General features: G+C 39.3%; 1 protein-coding gene across 3 annotated transcripts in view; it reads right to left on the bottom strand.

Annotated features, from left to right (window-relative positions):
* Positions 1–22,926, bottom strand: part of LOC107588849 (mitogen-activated protein kinase kinase kinase kinase 4-like) — a 114,573-nt gene that overhangs the window by 55,707 nt on the left and 35,940 nt on the right. For all 3 annotated transcript variants that reach the window (XM_016277088.1, XM_016277087.1, XM_016277089.1), the window contains 7 exons: positions 21,475–21,529; positions 14,279–14,357; positions 12,974–13,149; positions 11,948–12,020; positions 11,358–11,568; positions 1,772–1,933; positions 1,604–1,690 (listed from right to left, as the gene is read on the bottom strand). In XM_016277088.1, coding sequence (XP_016132574.1) covers positions 1,604–1,690; positions 1,772–1,933; positions 11,358–11,568; positions 11,948–12,020; positions 12,974–13,149; positions 14,279–14,357; positions 21,475–21,529 — 843 coding nt within the window. The remainder of the gene's footprint in view (positions 1–1,603; positions 1,691–1,771; positions 1,934–11,357; positions 11,569–11,947; positions 12,021–12,973; positions 13,150–14,278; positions 14,358–21,474; positions 21,530–22,926) is intronic.

Consider the following 22,926-nt stretch of genomic DNA (forward strand, 5'->3'; position numbering starts at 1 on the left):
AAATAGCCTAGTACGAACTTTGCTAAAGTGATTGTTTTGAACAAGTATTAACATAGACATTAGTATACAAAAAATATTTTAGCTAAAGTATTTATTTATATAACACCTCACATTATTTTACAGTGAAATGTGTCATTTTTCATGTTAATCGGTCAATTTTGATCAAGAAAAATGCACTGTGGCTTTAATTTAGCTTAAGCAGCGCAGCAAAAATAGACTCGGCGCCGAAACTATCGAAACACTGCCGCTTCTGCTGTGCTCCTGCTACGCCCTACCGCGCCGCCTCTGCGTGCTGTGTGAATGCTCTAATCTGTTAACATACGTGCCGAAAAAATATGCGCTGCTTACGCGTGCGGTGTGAAACGGGCGTGAAGTGTATGGAATACCATTGAAACTTTGAACAGCCATATCTCCGTAACGGCGCGGCAGATCTGCAACAAATGGTGTAGGAACCCTCTCGAACGCCGTGTGTACTTCTTGAGGCCCCGTTTCGAATGAGACCACCCCCGCATTGATAGCCCCCGGCCCCCCCGGGGTCTGGGAGTTATGGGCGGTTAAATTAAGGGTGGCGTTCGAGAGGGCTCCTGGAGCTGAAGGGATCCCCCTAATTTGGTGGAGATCCGCCGCTGCGTTCGCGAGATAGTGACACCAGCCAACACTCACTTCGGTAAGGAGGTCTCTTTCTGCAGCATTCAAGCGTTGTCTTATTCGACCGCAAGTGCCCTGCGAAGTGGACTTCACATGATATTCCGCGATGATTCCAGTTCGAAGGGAACTTACACGTTACATTCAAAGGGCATTAAAGTGCGCGAGACGTGAAGTTGAATTGTATTTATTTAGAGGTATATTATGTCACACTTCTGAATAAACTTCAACTTTACTGTTCAGTACACTGATGTCAGACTCATTCTTAAATGATTTTAGCAAATGGCTGCAATATAACAAAGAGTGAAAAATTTAAGGGGGTCTGAACACTTTCCGTACCCACTGTATATACTGTTTTCTATATATAGTACCAGTCAAAAGTTTGGACACACGAATGGGAAAGTGTCCAACTTTTGACTGGTACTGAACTATAATATACACAAAGAATATCAGCCGATATATCGATATCAGCCTTTTTTTACTCCCTAATATCGGTATCGGCCCCCCAAAAACCCATATCGGTCGGGCTCTAGATATCACAACAGATGGCGGTAATGAACAAATTTAGTTTGTGATCTAGTCAGAAGACTGCTTCAACGCATTACAGGCTCGTGACTCGTCAGACAGCTAAATAGAATGCAGCATTTGGTCGCGCTACACCGCTACTTGCTAGGAAAAGTAGTTAGCTACTGGAAAAGCTACATTGTTTTAAAAGTAGCTAAGCTACAGTCGCGCTACTGAAAAATGTAGTTACGTTAGTAGTGTCGCTACTTGTAGCTAGTTACTCCCCAACACTGCATGTCAGGTGTGTTACACCTTAATGTACAGCTAAATCTTATATTACACAAACCAACAATTACTATCATTTGAATTTGAACATTATTAAAACATAAAAAACATAGTCTTTATCCTGAAGGACTGAAACAATGACACAACTAAAATAAAGGTTTTCTTATACCAGTAGTTTGGCCTGCTCCTGCAGCAGCTGTTGCTGAAGGATTTCAAGATGTCTTTGTTCCTCCTCGAGCTGCCGGTGGATAAACTCCTGTCAAACAAACAGAGTCAAACAGTCAGTGTTTAGCTTAAGTTCCATGTCATTATAAAAGTGAGATACTTATAAAGTCACCTGTTCAAGGTCAATCCTTCTCTTTTCCTCTTCGACTCTCCTGCGCTCTTCTTCCTCTTTACGCTTGAGTTCCATTTCCTCCTTGTGTCTTTTGTCCTCCTGCTCCTTGCGTCTTTGCTCCCGCTCTTGCTGTCGTCTCATCTCACGCTCCCGTCGCTGTTGAAAGCCATTATAACATGTACATGAAAAATTTAGAAACATTAGACACAACTATGGGGCACCATGGAGCAGCAGCAAGCATCACAACAAAAAAGGAACTCAAGGTTGATCTATAGGAAAATGTGTGCAAATGTATAGGGCCCCATTCCTATATTTTGCCTGGGGCCCCCAATTCACTAAATCTGCCCCTGCTTGCACCTCAGAACGAGCAGATGAAAAACAATGAATGCGGTAATTGCTTTCGGAGGTGGATGCTGCTGTTTGGGAACGCAGTCGTTTAACAGTTGTGGGAGGCAATTATCCAGAAATACTTTGATGACAGACTTTGTTCGGGCATTTCCGAATGGCCATAACAACATTTCAGATGTTGTGAATGAGATCGGTCCGCTGGTTAGTCAGAATTTGCCATCCCATAGCGCAAAGTCACATGACTTTTTTAATGCGTTTGGAGGAATTTATTCGCAAAATGCATTTCCATCTCCCATTATTCGCATTAACCCTTTTCACACAAGTCAAAAACCACTTCAAGTGAGCGTAAAAACTTTTTTTGCGAATTAAAGCATTTTTATTAGAAATTCAGCGTTTCCATCACTCGATTCTGATGCGATACTAAAAGCAGGGTGATGGAAACCCAGCTACTGATGTGTAGTGCAAAACATCTTACAAACTCAGGTGTTAATGGACAAATTAATGCATGTATGACAGTTCAATCTTTTCCAACATGTTTGGACATAATGTGTTTGTGATATTGCCAAAGGTATTCTTTTTCCAGATCTTAGGACCCTTTGGTGCTCCAGGAGATTTGCATCCTACAGCACTTCATATTCAAGGATACCTGCTCCTTTCCCCACTGCATTGTTACCAGCACAACCAGTGGATGAAGTCACTGCCACCGTACTGCTCACTCAATCACAGAGAACGTAAACATCACTTATCCAAACCTCTTCCAGAGACCTTGGCATTGTCAGTATATGATTTTTTTCTAATTTACATTAGGGTCATTCCGTGTCAACTCATATTTATTCTGAAGAAAGATAAACATGTATAGTGATGAAAGCCAAAATATTAAATGTCTTGGATGAATATTTACCAAGTAATCCACTATTTTGTAGAGGGGGGTCAAAATGGCCATTTTTACTTGAGGCTGTATAAAAATTGACTAGGGATATGCCTGTCGTTATCAAATTTTCATGTTGCGATTAATTGCTAATGCTTTTATCACAGTATACGGTATTATCACGGTATTGAAATTTAGTTTCAAAAACGTGTTGTCATAATACAGTATGACATAACTTAATGGCTTAACTTTTTTCTTATAACAAAATAACTGAACATTTAAATAAAAATTTTACACAGATTGAAGTGCAAAAGAACTATAAATACCAATAGGTACTTTACAATAAGACCTCATTAGTTAACCTTAGTTAATGCATTAACATTAACAATGAGCAAAAGCTACATTTGCTACAGAAGTTAATCTTTTTAAAAAATACAACTCTTAGTTCATGTTAGCTCATTAAATAACACAGTTGCAACTTTTGATTTTAACAACGGGTTATTAAATATTGGAATTACCTATGATTAATGAATGTTAGAAGAATTTTTCATTGGCAGTTTATGTTAACTGAATTAACTAACGACAATATAAAACAAAATATAAAAAAAACCTTTTCGTTTTCATTTTAAAAATATAAAACATTAATATGTGGTTTAGGTAATATGTACAGTGCACATATACTCTGATTATCTTCACTGAATGTATAATAAAATTAAATATGACAAGCACAACTGCCTTTTTTGTTAAATGTCAGTTTTAATGAACAATAATAGCCATTATAAAAGTATAACAATAAATTATAAGAGACTTATGTAATGGGAAATAACACAAAAGCAAACAATTCAGTCAAATGTATGCAACAAGTCCGTGCTGTATTACGATAACTCCAACTGGATTCGTCTGAAAGAAGTCAGTCATATACACCTAGGATGCGTCGAGGGTAAGTAAAACACAAGCTAATTTTCATTTTTGGGTGAACTAACCCTTTAAGTATCGATACTTTCGATACTGATGTTGTATCGAAAGGATCGATCCTCACATCAAAATATCGCTTCTAAAGTGCAATTTTAACCATTGATTTTATTTATCAAGAAATTCGGTGCATAAAATAAGCTATTAAGTGGAAAAATATAATATATTAGCGAATAATTGTGTTGGATAGAACCATTTCTCGCCTGCTCATCGGAACACACGCAAATGCTGAAAGACAGAACCAATCAATCACAGACAGCATTCGCTGCTGACGCATGGCTCACACAGCGCTTGTTCAAATAGGTCTGCGTTTCTCAAAAGCATCAGAAGCTTAAGTAGATCTTAAGAAACCATTGCCACACTATTGCATTACATTAGCCTACATAACATTGTTACTATATATAAAATTATGAAAAAGGCATCAAGGTTTCCACACAAATATGAAGCAGCAATAATAATAAATTTCTTGAGCAGCAAATGATATTAGAATGATTTCTGAAGGATCATGTGACACTGAAGACTGGAGCAATGATGCTGAAAATTCAGCTTTGATTACAGATACATTTTAAATTACATTTTTAAATATACTGAAATAGAAAATAGTTCTTTTAATTGTTATATTTCACAATATTGCTGCTTTTACTGTGTTTTTTTAAAATAAGTGCAGCCTTGGTAAGCATGATACTTAAAAAAATATATATTACAAAATCTTACTGACCCAAACTTTTGTGTGCATGTAATATTTATTTTAAATTGGCTAGTTTGTGCAAGTAAACTTATTTAAACTGGTTGTTAAAAGTTTAAATGGATTGTGTTGTATTCTGTAATTGCTGTTAATAAAGAAAAATGCTAAAGTTTCACCTTTAGGGGTACAGCCTGGCAGCCCTTTACAAAAATTAACCATGGTTGTATTACAGTAACCACTGTTTACCACATTTGTAGTAAAACTGCAGTAACCACAAATTTACCATGGTAATAATAATAATACATTTTAGTACTTATGTAACAACATGTTTATTTTTCATGAGTTACCCTCAAAGGTGCTCCTTTGTAACTTATCTACCCTTAAAGCATGCATACTTGTGTGGTACTAATATGCTCCCATTTAGGGGTATAGTTGCACCTTTGAGGTTACTGCCCCAGTAAATGGCTAAAATACAATTATAGTATATTTTATTTCTGACAGTGTAAACAAAAAAGGCCTATGAAATTTTAAAAAACATGGCTTTAAAATCTAATATTAAGTGAGTATAATTACTGATTATATTCTTTTAATAATTTAAAAGATCAGTTTAGTTTAGAGGTATCGATATCGACGATACTGGGCTTGAAAATATCGGTATCAGATTGAAAATAAAATAAGAGGTATCGCCCATCCCTAGCAAAAAGCATTCTGGGATACCTCAAGTTCGCACAAATCACCTCTGGATGCATCCTTGATAAAAGAGGCGGAGCAAGAACACATCCGGAGATTTGAACTGTACTTGGCTAGATGTGAACTTTGAATTGGAACAGTACTTTGGCGACGAATGATGATGTTTCACAAGTCCACGAGAACACAAGTACTAGTACAGACAAGACCGCATATTGAGAAACGGCTACAGTGTTATTGTGGCCGCGGTGCGTCACGTGACAAATTCACTCTGGGGTGACCGCTAGAATATTTAAAACTCACCAGTGAAAGGGTTAAATACGTTTTAGAAAGTAGTGCAGCTGCTTTATTTATGGGGTTTCCAGGGTAACAGCTGCAGTTTAGCGCCATCTGCTGTCAGAGAGTGAATGTGCGCTTTCATTCAGCGCGTCTCTCACGTGTTCTGCCATGCGCTTCTCATTCGTGCTTGTTTACATCAGAGTGTGCACATGTCTTTCACGCAGCATACATAGGTGTTGTGCATTGTGACCAGTTGATGGGAAAAGTATTCTTAAAATGCATTCAAAATTCTGTATAATTTGTAATTAATATTTATTCTAGGTGTTTTGAAGTGCCCACGATAACAATAACGTACATATTCATTATCGTGATATATCATACTACTGAATTAGAGTTGATGATCTATACACTCTTCGGTCTTTACACGAGGGCTGCTGCGACCGCTGCACAGTGTACTAACCTTTTTTTTTTACCCGTTTGACCAAACGGAAATTGAATTCAGTTTCTGAATTATTTATTTATTGTATTTATTGTGTTTATAATTCTTGTATTTATTTCTTGTCTCATTTAGTGCTGGACCAGAATATTCGATTATTCGTTAGGTAAGTTGGCATTCTATTTTCAAGTTTGAGATTGGCATCCCTCGCGAAACGGTTCTCATTCGCACTTGAATATGAATCGCCCATGAGTGAACATCTTGAACGTCATGATTCAGTTCATCTGGAAGAGAAGACAAAAATGCAGAAGACCTCAGCTGTGTGGGAGCACTTTAAATTGAGTGAGGACAAGACAAAGGCAGTGTGCCAAATATGCAATTTGAAACTGGCCTACCACAACAGCACATCAAGTTTGAAAAATCACCTGAGTTCTGCAAGTAGTACAGGCTAATAATAATTTGTCTATATTGCACCAAAATGCGACACTACACTCCCTTGGGTACGCAGCAACACACCCACCACGTGTGAAGTCGATTGGATGAACGGTTCTCGATATAAAAATGCAAACAGACAGACAGACACACAGAGATTCCTGACTTTATTACACCATGTCTACACCGGACACGTGTACAGTGTAAGAAATACTCTTTGAGAGAAGCAGTCAATCAGCAGAAGTTAAAAGCAGATCAAAAGTGTATTTATTTCTTGTTATTAGTTTTTAACGCAGTTGTCGTTGCTAGGAAACGCTTGTTTTGTTTACTGTGTTGAGACATGCTGTGGCCTGTAGCACGTGAAGGGTGTCAATGATTCTCTTCTAGACAACTGTCAGATCAGCAGTCTTCCCCATGATTGTGTAGCCTAGTGAACCAAACTGAGAGACCATTTTGAAGGCTCAGGAAACCTTTGCAGGCGTTTTGAGTTGATTAGCTGATTGGCATGTCACCATATTCTAATTTGTTGAGATAGTGAATTCGTGGGTTTTTGTTAAATGTAAGCCAAAATCATCACAATTGAAAGAACCAAAAACTTAAGTTACTTACTTCAGTCTGTGTGCACTGAATTGATTTAATACACGAGTTTCACAATTTGAGTTGAATTACTGAAATAAATGAACTTTTCCACGACATTCTAATTTATTGAGATGCACCTGTATATGTATGCGTGTGTGTGTAAACACTGGACTGACTATTGGCTTGCCAGTGGTGCAACACATGTCTGCAGAACAACATTTATAAACATTAAACATTCGACAAAGCTCAAGTTAAAATGTTTTGAGTCATTGTTTTTAAAATGTTCATATTCCACTTCAGAGTTTAAGTAGCCTAATATTCAGTGACAGAAGGACAAACCACTATATAAAATAATGAATAAAAATAAATGCACGTGCAAATCTCAGATTCCTTTAACCAAGTTTCAACCTATATCAGACGTTATGATTTCGATCAGATTCGTCGGCTGTATCGGTTGATGAGTCAACGGGATTTCGATGTTGAATTTGTGTTTTATTTTTTGGGCGAAATAACGTTCTGATGTTCCGACCAAATAGTGAACGTTGATTCAACATCGAAATTTGATTGACGACTGATACTGACCTTTACAACCAAAAATCGACGTTGAATCATCGTCTGCTTGCTATCTGGGTACGTTTACATGCAACCAAATAATCCATTTGTAATTGGTTTGACGGCTCAATCAGACTGAAAAACCTTCATGTAAATACCTTAATCGATCCAATTGAGCTCTTTCATTCCGATCGGATTGAAGAGGGTGGTTTATTCCTTTTTTTTAAAAATATGATTGAGAGTGCATGTAAACACTCGATCAGATTGAACCCCAAAACTGAAAGAACTGCGCATGTGCAATGACGCAGAAATAGCGTAATGACGTATGACGCGCAGAATGAGCGGTTCTTCCTTTTGAATAAAGTGTTGTATAAATGCGTGTCCTGTCGTTATAAAACTCTCCTTTCACTCGGCAACTGTGAAGTGGAGCAGGACAACCTCCCACCAGTCCTTGTTTTGGATTCTCCTCCACAGGCAACCTGTTTTGGGCACGGGGAGGGGCATGTTTACTGTGTGATAAATATGAGCAGCACGGCACAGCGGTTTAAATGCAGGCTATATTTATCCATAAATTATTAAATATTAATTCTGCTGTTAAAAACAAAGAAATAAACCGTGTAGGAGAGTGGTTATTATGTGCAAACAGTGAGAAACTCTATATTTGTGCAGTGTGCGCATGTAAAAAAAAATCAATTCCGATTTGAAGCTTGTGACATATAAACACACACATCAACCCGATCACTTTCTTTAGTGTTCATGTAAACACTACATTCAGATTCATCAATCGGAATGAATTTAGTCCGATTGAACCAAAACTTGTGCATGTAAACGTAGCCAGTGTTGATAGCATCACTGATTATCAACACTGTATGCAAGCCATGCATACAGCGCCGGACATGACAGATTTTCTGGTACGCAAAATAAGTACTTTAAAGGAATTCCTTAGCTTATTACCATTACTGTGACAGCCAACAACAGCACAGCTTAACCCTATGCACATTTTTATATTTAGTTATATTGAAAAAGTTTCAATTCAGTCTTTCTTTTTTACCCCGTTTTAACATGGATTTCTATGGAGACTGGCTGTAGATGTCAGGCAAGATGGCGGATAGCAGCGGCGGCACATAATATCTACGTTCTGATTGATCAGATCGCCTGTCAATCAAGCTCTTTGCGAACGGTCAATTATGACAGAATTTTCCTTTTTGGGTGAACCATACTTAAGTGACAGACACATCTGCACTTCTAAAGGTATAGGCTTATTTTTTATTAAAATTTGGATCGTCTGTTAAAGGGGTCATATGATGCTGCTAAAAATATATTTTTTTGTGTATTTGGTGTAATGAAATGTGTTTATGCGGTTTAAGGTTAAAAAACACATTATTTTCCACATACTGTACATTATTGTTTCTCATCTATGCCCCGCCTTTCTGAAACATGTCGATTTTTACAAAGCTCATCGGTCTAAAAAGCGAGGTTTGCTCTGATTGACTAGCTATCCAGTGCATTGTGATTGGCCGAATACCTCAAGCGTGTGACAGAAATGTTACGCCTCTTACCATATTGTGATGCCCTGTCCGGCCGGAGCGACGAGACAAAAACATTAAAACCCATTATAAACGAGGCATTTGTTGCATCCAGTGGGGACATAATTACGGATTATAATGACTTATACTGTCTTTTTACGCGTTGCGTTGCATCGCGCCGCATAAACATAAAACCATGTCTGCATTTGTGATCGGAGAAATGACAAACAACAAGTGCTACTCTACACTGCCCAAAAAACTCGCGTTTGAATCTTCAGTGGCAAACTCTTTAAATTTAAAAACGTACTTACAGTCTGTGAGTCTGAACAGCCGGCATTGTAAAAAGCTGCTGCACATTGAAACAGACACTGAATGGTATTTATTTAATGTCTTAATATGTCTTTATTTAATATGTCTTTGCCCAGTGTTTCCCAACCCTTTTTTAGTCGCGGCACCCTTTGGAAATTTTAACAAACTTGTGGCACCCTACAAAATTAATTGTCGTCACAATATTTACATTTCTAACTTCGATATGATAATTTGAAAAGTGTAGATATTCGGTACAACAGGGAAGAACTGCAACATATAATGTCATACAGATATTTTAAATATTATTTAAAAATGTTATCCATCAATGGTGGCAATCAGTAGGCTAATTTCTAATGAAGAGACCAATTCATATGACAGATTTTAATGTAGGCTTTTGTACATATGTAAACATTATTTAATTACCATTATAACTAGCTATCTCACAAATTTTTGCTCACTCAGTGTTTTTTATTTTATTTTACAGTGGAGTAAATTTGGTGCAGTAGCACGAGATAGCTTGATTTCAAACTTTGAATTGAATAAAAAATGACAAGTAAGCAGTCAGTAATAAAATAAGAAATAAAGAAATTAATAATGATAGCACAAACAAAAAATAACTACAGGCCTTCGATTTAAATAAATTGCTTTTTAGTTTTTCAGGTAGGTCTAACAGTAGGGTTAAGATATTTAACTTTAATTTTTTACCAATTATCCAAATAATGTTTAGTTCTAGAAAGCTATTATTATCAGAACACGCAAGCATAACATAGCGGTTAGCAGATCAGCGAATGAGAGGGCAGCGTTTTCAGAGTTGCCCATATACCACACCATGTTACAGCACAGTAGGGCTATTGCAGACAGAAACAATACTGAACTACATCAATGTTTCCTGTCGGCTCAATTTTTGAGTGGACTTTGCTGTTCCGATAAGCATGAGCGGTATACGAGTGGAGCAACTGAGCACACGCATAGAGCGGGATAATACCAGAGCGTCACACCACGTAAAAGTGAAACCTGAGTGGTGAACTAATTTTTGCCAGCTGAAATTTCGGTGCATCTCTATTTATTGGCGACATCAGAAATTGATATTATATAATAGATGCTTTTCTGAACAAATTAGCAATTTAAAAATATTTAAAAAATATTTTTTTTACACGGCACCCCGGTTGGGAAACACTGGCCTAGAGTATGCGGAGGCCTGCTTGAGTGAGCAGAGGCAGGCGGGCTTGAGAACAGCGCGGCCGGCGGATTCGACGAAGGAGGCTTGCGGCAACCACATGTGATGACCCCGGGCTGGACTCCGCTTCGTCCATGGTGAAAGTCGATCCGGCGATCGAAAGTGCGAAGTTGATGTATTTCCTCAGCGACCAGCACGGATCAGGTCCCTTATTTTGCCTCGCTGAATGTGGAACCGCCAACCCTTTATTCCTTTTCCAATCATGGTATTCACTTAGAAGTTGTGATTACTCTTGTCTATCTTTTTTAATCAAATTAATTTTATTATTCTTACACGTGACCTTCACCACACTATTTTGCCTCCCTAGGTGGCAAAAGCAAATTTACTACGTGCTTGCCTTGCATAATGATCATTATACATTTAAACTTAAGCATTCACTTAACCAACATTAGCCAATACAGACATATTAAAATCAACTGAATTAATAGGCAGCACAGGACCACAAAGAACAAACTCAATATTATAAACAGAATTCCTCCAAAAAAGTTTGTTAGCATGTCACACAATACATAAAGGTACTGTTGTTTGTTGCCACAGCAACTGCCTACAATTCCATTTTCTCTACAATCACACAAACACACACACACACACACACACACGTACGTACGTACGTTCATGCAGAACAAGTATAAGCAAGATTAAGACAATAATCACAATATTTATATTGAAGCCCAACCTCCTCAAGTCGTCTTCTTTGCTCCTTCTGCTGTTCAATGCGTTTCTGTCTCTCAGCCAACAATTGCCGCTTATATTCCTCCTGTTCTCGGAGTTGCTGTTCCTGGAGTAGCTGTTGTCTCCTCAGTGCCTCTGATCGCTCCTTATTCTCTTGCTGCAGACGAATGAAGTCACGCCGCAGAGTAGATTCACCAGGCACGTTCACTATAGAACTGAGGGGGACACATCAGTAAAGGTCCTTGCACACGGAGTCCTAAATTTTCGTTTTTTAAATGTTTTTGTATTCGTCATCCTTTCCTATCAAAATGCTTGCTACGGATGCGAAAACACAGAAAATCGAACCTGGTCCGAATTTTTTTATGACGGGCGAAAGTTTTGGAGGCAGTGTGTAAACATGATTGACACAATGTGAGGTCGTATTTATTTTTTAACATGCGAAAATTTCGGATGAAAAAATTCGGACTCAGTGTGCAATGGCCTTAAGACTTGCAACAAACCACCCAGGAATACACTGAGTTTCAAGATACATCTGAAGCTGAGTATTTGTTATTTTGGAACAAAAAAAAAATTATTTGGCAAGTTTTGTGATACCTGGGTTCTCCTTCCTGTTCTTGTGCCTCTTCTTCCTCTTCTTCACTTCCACTGTACTCATATTCAGTCTCATCTGAAAGGAGAAAGAAATTAATCAAATATATAATTTGCTTTAAAAAAAAGAATTCATGCAAAATACTTCAACTCAGCTTTACAAAGTGAAATAAAACACTACAAAAATCAGATAACAGAATTACACAGGGAGTGGGCAACCTTTATATGTATTTGTACTACATTTTATGCAGTGGTATTGGTATTGTCTATGTGTTTTACAACTAATGCTAATAAGCAAGGTTTACTTGGCCTGATCCACAGATGCATGTTTTGCTGTGTTTCTCATCGGTTCACTGAAAGTGTGGGGTTGCCCAAATTGATATGTTCTATGCACTGAATTGTGCGAATAGTTCTTCTGTGCCACAGGAAAAGGAATTTGGCTTCAGTACCAAATAAAACCTGCTGCAAGAGTTCTGGCATGCAGGTATGAACAACATTTCTAAAATGAACAGCAAATGAACATCTGGGTTTTAATTAACTCTAGGACAGAAAAATGACTGACAAAAGTAAAGTAAATCAAAAGTAAGAAAGTTCAAAGCTTATTGTGATTATTGGATGGTAGACACTACAAATAATGTTTAGTGAAGTTTTGTTCACACATCATATGAAAACTGCACAGACTTTGCACAGTTTTGGGATTTAAGTCGATTTAAAAATCAAGAAATAGATATTATCAGTCCAGCACTAGTGTCCACACGGTTGATATCTTCACCTGTTGAAGTTTATCTACATTGTACACGAAACAGACAATGGCATAAGACAAAACACCCGATAGGAGAAACTGAAACATTAATGAAAAGTCAGTGTCTGGCAGTGATTTCAGCCCTCCAAACAGATTTTTTAATTTAAACATTATGGCCTAGTGAAAATCCAGACAAAATCAGACAGGGCAAACTCTTTCACAGCACTATAAACGGTTTTATTATTTAAAAAACAAATCATGTTAAGAATTCCTGTATTGAAGTGTCTAACCTCTCTCTCCTCTCTTCTTACGAGTGCGGTCTATATGGTCTTTGAGCTGGATGCGAACATGTCTCTCGTTAGGTTGGTCTCTAATGAAAGGATGTTTCAACAGTTGCTCTGTAGAGGGGCGATGGTTGTAATTCTTCACCAGGCAGGTTTCAATAAAGCTGAAGAACTTCTTGGACCTTTGGAAAATGGGAACAGAAGCTTAGATAGAAAAGCAAAGTCTGGTCTGTTAAAGGGGTAATTCACCATTGGCAAACTTGGGTTTTTAATTGAAATATGCTGCCTATGAAGTAAAAAGGCATTTTTTAAATTAATGCTACACAACTGCTATACAACTAGAGAAAACAGTGAAAAGGGGCTGTGTTGAAAATAGGTAGGAAAACTTCAACACCCATAATACACTGGACTCAATCAGACTGTCTGTGTGCAGGGACACAAAAATGCAAAAGTAAAATCTGCAGTTTCAACAAAAGCCCTGTAATTTTCAAAAGTTCACAGGACATAGCATTTTACATCATCCAGTCAGAATTTCCTTGACAAATAAACAGGAATGTCTGGGTGGAGGTAACAAAGAAAAATAATACACATTGCTCATTTACTTACACTATTGACATTGGAAAAATCCAAAGCTGATTGAAAATCCTTTAATTTGACATCCAAAAGTTTACCGGATACCAAAACAACCAAAAGGATACAGAGATTATCAATTAATAAAGGCTCATTTTTGTGAGGTACCTTGTACAATACAAAGCTATGACCTCAAAATACTTTTACATTTTGATGTTGGTATATCATTAGCTCCTCATGTAAGGATGACATAGTAAACTTGCTCATTTGTAAACTTCCTGTGAAACATTAGTCTTGATAAAAGAGCTCAAATAATTGAAATGGCATGGTTGTTGCAGCAAATGTGTTTTTATCTAATGTTTGCTTTTGTTATTGCCTGGTTAGGTTTAGGGTAGGGTTTAGTGTAGGTGGTATGCTATTTTGAAATTCGATAGAGCATTATTGTTTAAGCGCCACTCACCAGATATTTCATTTCTGACCAGCCACGATATGTACAACCAGTGTAATAAAACACTTACAGATTCACATTCATCTGCTCTTTTAGCATCACTCACAGGAAATTTCACATTGAAAGTAAAGAATGAGCTTCATTATTATAAAAGAGAGAGGGGTTTTCTGTGACAGAAAAAATCTTGGTAACATTGGATATCACCAATATGGCTCTTCTGTCACGAGTCATTTATAATTCAAAAATAGTAAAAAATTAAAATAAAAAAAATAAATCACAGGGGATCGTCTCACCACTTCTTTGATTTGAGCCGTGGAGGAGGATTTCTGGGAATAAGGAAAAGGGCGCGCATTGGATGCATGTCACATAGAGCTGCAGAAAGAGACAGGGGAAAAGACAAAAAATTGCCCATCAACACAACAAAAATAAACACACTTAAGTGTAGCTTTAGCCAGACTTGGGGAGAAACAGAAAACTTGAAAAAGAGCATTCAGGATAAAAAAAAAAGTGTAATTGTAACTGACACATTTAAAGGGGTCATATGATGCGATTTCAAGTTTTCCTTTCTCTTTGGAGTGTTACAAGCTCTTGGTGCATAAAGAAGATCTGTAAAGTTGCAAAGACTAAAGTCTCAAATCCAAAGAGATATTCTTTATAAAATTTAAGAGTCAGCCAGGCCTACCTAAAACGGCTCGTTCTAACACGCCCCCACATATCTACATCACTATGTGGAAATATTAGCATAATGCCACCCAAATGTGCACGCAAAGAAAGGCGACTTGGTTTCAGGAACAGCAGTAGTGTTGAAGCAGCCATGTCAGGGAGACGCTGTGTTTCAGTGCGAAAGCAATATGTTTTGTTATTAGTTTAAGTATTTGCTATTGACTGTTCAAATGCAGAGTTTTGCGCAGCGCAGAGTAACACTTCGTATGTGTGTGTGTGAGGGGAACAGGGTCACATCACAGGAGAGTGAACTGCCTGTCAGAAATCATAGCACGTCAGCTGTCTTAAGCTTGTGTACTGCATCATCACCGTGTCTGTCACACGACCCTGTTGCCCTTTTGGGCTTGAACTGATGGTAAAACTAACGACATTATTAACTGTCTTGATATTTACTTTGAAAGCTGAAGCTGCGATTATGGTAAGGGGCATTATATTTCCGACGCGTGCTTATGGTGTTCGGCCAATCACAATGCACTGGGTCAGCTGGCCAATCAGAGCAGACTGCGCTTGTCAAAGGAGGGGGCTTTGTTGAAATGACACGTTTGAGAGAGGCAGGGCATAGAGGACCTATAATAATGTACAGTATTTGAAAAATAATGTGTTTTTTGAACATTAAAGCATGTCAACATATTCTGTTACACCAAATACATAAAATAATGATCTTTAAAATAGCATCATATGACCCCTTTAATAAAAAAACTTAATATACTTTTTTGTAAAAATAAGATCACTAGACTGATAACATCCTTTTTTAAATTTTTTTTTAAACAGGATAGGTCATAGACCATCTTCGCGTACACCACTTTATCCTGATCTCCATTCTGCTGCTAATCTCACTGAAACATGCTGAAATAGAGTGAACTGACAGTTTACGTATGCAAGACAGTGACAAAATATAAAAAATGTAATATAAAAATGATTGGATTGCTTCAGAAAACAGATTAAACCACTGGCTGTATATGGAATACTTTCATGCCAACTTTGTGTTCTTATTAGTGTTAATTAATCGCGATTAATTGCATCCAAAATAAAAAAAATTTGTTTACATCATGTGTGTGTGTGTGTACTGTGTATATTTATTAAGTATATATAAAGACACACATACAGCATATAGTTTGAAAAAATTTACATGTATATATTTATATTTATATAAATTATATCATATATAAATATATTAATATATAAACGTAACGTTTTTCTTAAATATATACATGCATGTGTGTGTATTTATATATACATAATAAATATACACAGTACCCACATATATTATGTAAACAAACTTTTATTTTGGATGTGTTTGACAGCACTAGTTCTTATAGACCTTTGTCAGGTTAGGCACCATATTGAATATAACGAGGATGCAAACATGACTGTGAAGGATAGACTTACAGTATTTACAATTCCACACACTGCATAAATGTCCTAGATTATGTAATTTTCATAGCAGCTTTCAAAACTGTTTTAAGGAATGTTTGTCTACTGTAACTTTGTCTCAGAGAGACGTTTCGTCAGCTGAACAGTCAGTATTAGGGGTGGGCTATATGAACAAAATCAAATTTCAGAGTATTAAAATATATAAATATTCACAATAATGACATATTTCAATATAGTTATTTTATTTTTGTTATTAAAAACAACAAGGAAGCAAATTATAAACAATAGGACAAATACAAATAAAAAATAATCAAAAAGACACAAACAAACTTTCAGTTTTAAGTTTCTGCTACAGTAGATAGTAAAAAATACTACAGAAATTTCATAATCGAGTGTTAAACTAAAACACGGCATAGTCTTTAAAGCAGTGGTGTAATGTAACAAAGTAATACAACTTTGTTAGAGTACTTAAGTATTTTTTTTGGAGAATCTGTACTTTAGTTTTAATATTTCTGTCAACTTTCACTTTTTCTCCACTACATTTCCTAATTCAAATTCATACTTTTACTCCGATACAATTCCCTGAAGCATATTCGTTACTTACTACAAAATAAAGCCAGAAGAACACAGACTGCAAAAAAGCAGGTTTGACGAATCAGTGGTTCGGTGCTTTCAAGTTAAGACTTCTAAAAACGGCAGATTATGTAATTTTCCACAAAAGTCAAGGCTGGAGTTTGCAACATACAGTACATTGTACCTTCTGCGATAATATCAGACCTGCCAACCTTTGAAAAACTTTGAGTACCATCAGTGTAACGGGACCGGGCACGGGGTTTCCGGGGAGTGGGGGTGCGTGTATGTGTTGGTTCATATATTCCTAGATAGCTACATTATTACCTGAACAATGTCAAAATCGTAACTGCACAATGTGCAAAACGCAAGCTTTAATGTTAAATAGGCCCTTTTAGCAGGTCTGCACTCAGCCACACTCACCTTTAACCATGGTTTTCGGGTCGGTTAGGCTCTGATGGCTTGGCACATCAGTGTTTTTTTATGTATTAATTTTTTTATAGCATTAATGCCCTTTTATTTATAGCATTTATATGCCATTAAAAAAAAAAAACTCCAGTACACTTCTGTACACTTTTGAAAAACATGGCTTATCATATGTCTACTTAAAATTTATTTTGAGAGAAGTATTGTTTTTCCTATTTTTACTCAAAACAGGATGGATTGGCCATTATTGAGCGCAACAAAAACATTTAATATCTGTTCCATTCATACTGGACCCCGGAGAACGCCCTCACGCAGAAACTGTATCAATGCATCAATGTTTCCTCTGAGCTACATTAAACTGTTTAAATACATCTAAATGCCACTGTGTGCCAAGTGCCAAATGTGGCTTTCAGGTACTTCATCCACCACTGCTTCAAAGTATAAATCAAGTAAGTCAAGAGCAGCAAGTGATTTTGTTGTTTAATTAACATTAATGACATAAGCCCCTTTCACACAGCAATACCAGTAAATTGTTGTAAAACTGGCAGAATGACTTTACTGGTAAATACAAAAATACACTGTTCACATAGGCAATGATGTTCTGTCTTTTTACCAGTAAAGCACAATTCACACATCAATTTCAAAATACCGATAAATTCTGTGACATCAACAAGAAACAACCTCTAAATGGCTGCACTTCCTGGTGTTGTGTCTGTAAACATGGAGGGCAGCATTTTTCCTGCATTGAAAATTTTTTAGCGGCCACCAAAGTACATTTTTGTCTCACCAAAGCCTTTTTTGATCAGTTGATGTGATTTATGAGTAAAGTAAATGACTGCTGTGATAGTGCACGTGCTAACTGAGAGAGAGAAAGAGCAGAGAGGCCCTCCCCATGCACTCTCTTTTCTCTCCCTCCATTGGACATATTAATAAAAATCAACTGACATGATGGTAAAAGTTTGAAAGACCAAATTCTTTTTTCATGTGGAGCATTCAAATAATTATTTTTCCCCGAATTACCACTGGGTGCAAATTGTGCTAAAAAAACATGTCACCTTATCTTCTCTGACGAGCGTTCTGCACATGCAACTAACATAAAACACACTTTCAATAAAAGGAAAAAACATCCTATCCAGTGATGAAGTGTTTTCCGTGTTGACATCACCCTGCAGCCCAAGACTGCCCACTGAAGCTAAGCAGGGTTGAGCCTGGTCAGTACCTGGATAGGAGACCTCCTGGGAAAACTAGGTTGCTGTTGGAAGAGGTGTTAAATTGCGGTAATTGAATACGGTTATAATGATAATTAAAATATGAAACGGTAATACTAACCGTGGGGAATTTTATCATGATTTATCGTCAAACCGGTAATTGTTACATCCCTAGTTACAACTTTTCATACCAGTAAATTTTCAGAATGAATTTACCAGTATTTTGGAAATGTGGGTGTGTGAGTCCGTTCCCTCCTTCGGGGAACGAGGGTTACACAAGTAACCTAGACGTTCCCTTTCAGTCAGTCATGTTCTACGTTACATCAGTCGTGACTGATGAATTGGGATCTGTATGGAAAACGCCACTATTGCTGACCCCCTCCAGTGCCCTGCGGAAGCCGGCAAGTCCCCCCACACCAGCTGGGGCGGAAGATAGGACAGCAGCTAGGCAGAGGTGTCCACCACTGCTGGTCCATACAGTGGTACACTGGACAACACTGGGAAAGCGTACGGGCGAGTTGCGACATGCGACGGGAGCGTAGACTGCCCTGGTGGTTTATGTACGCAACGGTCGCAGTGTTGTCCATATGGACCAGTACATGCTTGTCGTGCAACAGTGATTTGAAGCGGCACAGAGCTAGCCATACTGCTTGCAACTCGAGGCAGTTGATATGCCACTGCAGTCGGGGCCCCGGCCGGAGCCTCGCAGCTGCATTCCCATTGCACATGGCACCCCAGCCCCTGGCAGAGGCATCTGTTGACACAACAACATGCCTGGATACTTGCCCAAGGGACACCCCTGTCCGAAGAAAGGCAAGATCTGCCCACAGGCTGAAGGTCCGACGGCAGCACAGGGTGACAGAAACCTGGTAAGTGCCGTGCCATGCCCATCTCGGGACCCGGTCGTGAAGCCAACGCTGAAGCGGTCTCATTTGAAGCAACTCGAGCGGCGTGACAGTGGCTGCAGATGCCATATGCCCCAGGAGCCTCTGAAACTATTTCAGTGGAACCACCGTTTTGCACTGGAAGGACCCCAGGCAGTTCAGCATCGACCTTGCACGTTCTACTGAGAGACGTGCCGAGAGGTTGACCGAGTCCGGCTCCATGCCGAGAAAAGAGATCCTCTGCACCGGGGAGAGTTTGCTCTTTTCCCAGTCGACCCTGAGGTCGATCGCTGCGAACCAATCGAAAGGACGGACACATTGAAAGATGTGTTTCTGCGTCAACATCCTGAACGGGAGCTTGTGAAGGGCCCGGTTCAGCACGCGCAGGTCCAGGATTGGTCGTAACCCACTGCCTTTCTTGGGTACGATGAAGTATGGGCCGTAAAAACCTGACCTCATCTCAGCTGGAGGGACCTGCTGTATCGCGTCCTTCGCCCGCGGGACCGCGATCTCTGCACGCAAGACAGGAGCATCCCTGTCCAGCACAGAGGAGAACCGAATGCCCCTGAACTTGGGAGGGCGCCGGGCAAATTGAATCGCATAGCCGAGTCTGACGGTTCACATGAGCCAGCGAGACGGCCTGGGGCATGCTAACCAGGCCCCCAGCGACCGAACAGGTGGGACTATGGAAACCACCGATGTACCCGCAGTGGGGCAGCGCAGTGGAACACAGTTGAACTGAACCCTGCTGCCCCATGGCGAAGGGAGAGGGGGACGGCCATGTGGAGACTGGGTCTCGCGCACTGCCATCCTCGCCCTCTTGGAACCCGGAGAAAAAGGAACCCGCTCTTCTGTTGAGGTTTTGGGCACCACTGGCTGGGTAGCCAGCGGCGGAACAGAAAAAAACAGGAACAAAGGTTTCTCCACCCGGCCCTCTGCCGGGGGAAGGAGTGGTGCGGTCACCATCTCCTGAAGAGCCGGATCCAAGAACCCCGGGTCGCTCGTCCACCCTCGTGCAACTGCTTCAACACTTTGGCCTGGTGGACTTGCAGGAGAGCCATGGCGTGCAGGGCGGAAACGGCCTGTCCAGCAGCACTGTAAACCTTAGCCGTCAGAGCAGACAAGAACTTACAGGCCCTGGACGGAAGGCGTGGACTACCCCTCTAGGCGGCGGCGCTTTGCGGGCAGAGCTGCATGGCAATAGCGCGCTCAACCGGAGGGATGTCCACATATCCTTGGGCCAGCCTCAAGCGTTCGGGAGAAGGAGGAGGCCTCCAGTGCAGCCCAACCCTCTCGGCGGCCCGGGAAAGCATAGCGGTCAGCTCTGGATCTGACTCGGGCAACGCCACTCTACCTGACGGTGGCAGCGCAGCCGAATCCTCATCTCCAGAGCCTAGCTCACCCTCCGATGCAGCGATCGACATCCTGTCCTCTGCCTGTGTCCCACACAAGATACTGGACCCCGCCCTGTCCGAGGACCCAGCACACTCGTCCGGAAACCCCAGGTGGTGCGCCATGCTTGAGGAATGAGAGGCCCGCGGAGACGTACTCGACGGGGAAGCTCTCACTGTAACTCTCGGGCGAGATCCCAATTCGTCAGTCACGACTGACGTAACGTAGAACATGACTGACTGAAAGGGAACTATAGACAGCAGTGGGTAAAACAGGCTACTGTCCCTTTAAGACCAAATGCACGGATCTAATATAATGATGCACATCCGGTTTGTCAACACAGACTGCGAATACTCTACATGTTATGCATTTTGACATACCTTTACGTGTATTTGACCATTCAAGCACAATAAAACATGAAAGACAACTGAATTCACGACTGCATGTTGTCTGATCGAGAGAGGTGGCTTTCTGTGCACGTACTTCACAGGTGAGACGGTCAGTGCAAGCTCCACATCAATTGCATCTTGAGTTATTTTTCATAGCTTATTGTGCTTAATAACTCTATTTAACATTAAGCACGTCTCGCTCTTTTATTTTCATCTTTCACGCATGTTTCTTTATCTGTAACTTTAAGTAGTTTTGTGCTATATGGATATATTTATATAGCAAAAATAAACAATTTAGAAAAATCTCTAACAATAGGCCCTTTATACCAATTTAACTATACATAGCATCATACTGCCCAGCCCTAATCGGCCTGTTAAATTACAGCATTATACTACATGTAATAACATTTATACTATTAGTTGACTGATGTCTTAGTGAGTAATTAGTCATTTGTACTGGAATTCAATGACCAAGTCAATGACTGAAAGGACAGACTAGACCAGGAAATGTGTGGATACTTACGAGGAGCTCCTTCACCCATTTCTATAGCAGTGATACCACACGACCACAGGTCACTCTGGAGAAAGAGAGAGAAAGAAGGCCTCTCAATATTGCAGCACACAATCACAACAATTTTATGCATACCAGAAACTGGTTATTGTGAGAAGCAGTCTAGCAACCTGTTCGCCCACATGTGTTTTTCCATCAAAAGGTCAGTTCAGAGCTACAGTTCTTCAGTAGAAATCCAGGGGCCGTATTCACAAAAATTGTATCTTATTACTAAAAGTTGCTTGGTAAGAGTTGCTTCTTCACAGAGCTTCACAAAGCTGCTGAGAATGGGGAGAAATCATAAAGGGATACTTCACCCAAAAATGAAAATTCTGTCATTAATTACCCTCATGTCGTTCAAAACCCGCAAGACCTTCGTTCATCTTCAGAATACAAATTAAGGTATTTTTGATTAATTAGAGCGCTTTCTGACTCTCCACAGACAGTGATGTACTGTAACTCAAATGTTCCCATACCCAGAAACGTAGTAAGAACATCAATAAAATAGTCCATGTGACATTAGTGGTTCATCCGTAATTTTACAAAGCTACAAGAACGCTTTTTGAGTGCAAAGAAAAAAAAGACAACTTTAACAATTCTTCTCTTCTGCGTCACCATCCCTTATCAAGAGTACCACGATGCATGCGTGTGCCTTCCTCTGCTCGTAAACAAGGTGCAGCGCATGTGTGTTCGATGTCAGCAGCAGCACTCACACGCGTCATGGTACTCTCTATAATGGTGGATGACAGCAACGCAGATGAGAAGAACTGTTGAATAAAGTCGTTTTTTTTTCTTTATGCACAAGAAGTATTCTCGTAGCTTCGTAAAATTACTGTTGAAGCACTATGCTTAACAATGCTCACAGTGATTGGCTGATAGGGGATGGGTCTCTGTCAGTGTTTTATAGATAGAAATATTGTAGAACAAGGTATTAAGTCGCCATATTCAAATAAAGATTTTAAAATAAAAATGTTGCCAGGACTTCCGGTATGTCTCATGATGACTAGACATAGGTGGAAGTCGCTCCATGAACATTCATCTATTTATTCAGCAGTTTTAGTTATTTCTGTTACATATAGCATTCATAAAGCAAGTGACTCTGTGACATATCTACAAGGAAAAATAAAATCTGGAAAATTGGGATGAAACATTGCAGAAATGCTGGCTGAAAAGGGGAACGAGCCATTCTAATGATGGACAAAACACAGATCTCCGTCATTCAGTCATTAAAAATCTTGTTAACTCCATTTGAGTATGATTTTCAGAAAATGTTAAGTGCAAGTGTCTGATCATATATAAAGTGAAATACCAACTCTGATGACGCATTGTTTGAATATTGGGGGAAATTCTTTTTTTCTTTTCTCCTTTCTTTTTTACTGTTTAGTGGTGTGCCGTGGGATTTTTTTTACATATCAAAATTGCCGT

This window comes from Sinocyclocheilus grahami, unplaced genomic scaffold (assembly GCF_001515645.1).
Source record: "Sinocyclocheilus grahami isolate Dianchi unplaced genomic scaffold, SAMN03320097.WGS_v1.1 scaffold108.1, whole genome shotgun sequence".
In the NCBI taxonomy this organism is placed as follows: Eukaryota; Metazoa; Chordata; class Actinopteri; order Cypriniformes; family Cyprinidae; genus Sinocyclocheilus; species Sinocyclocheilus grahami.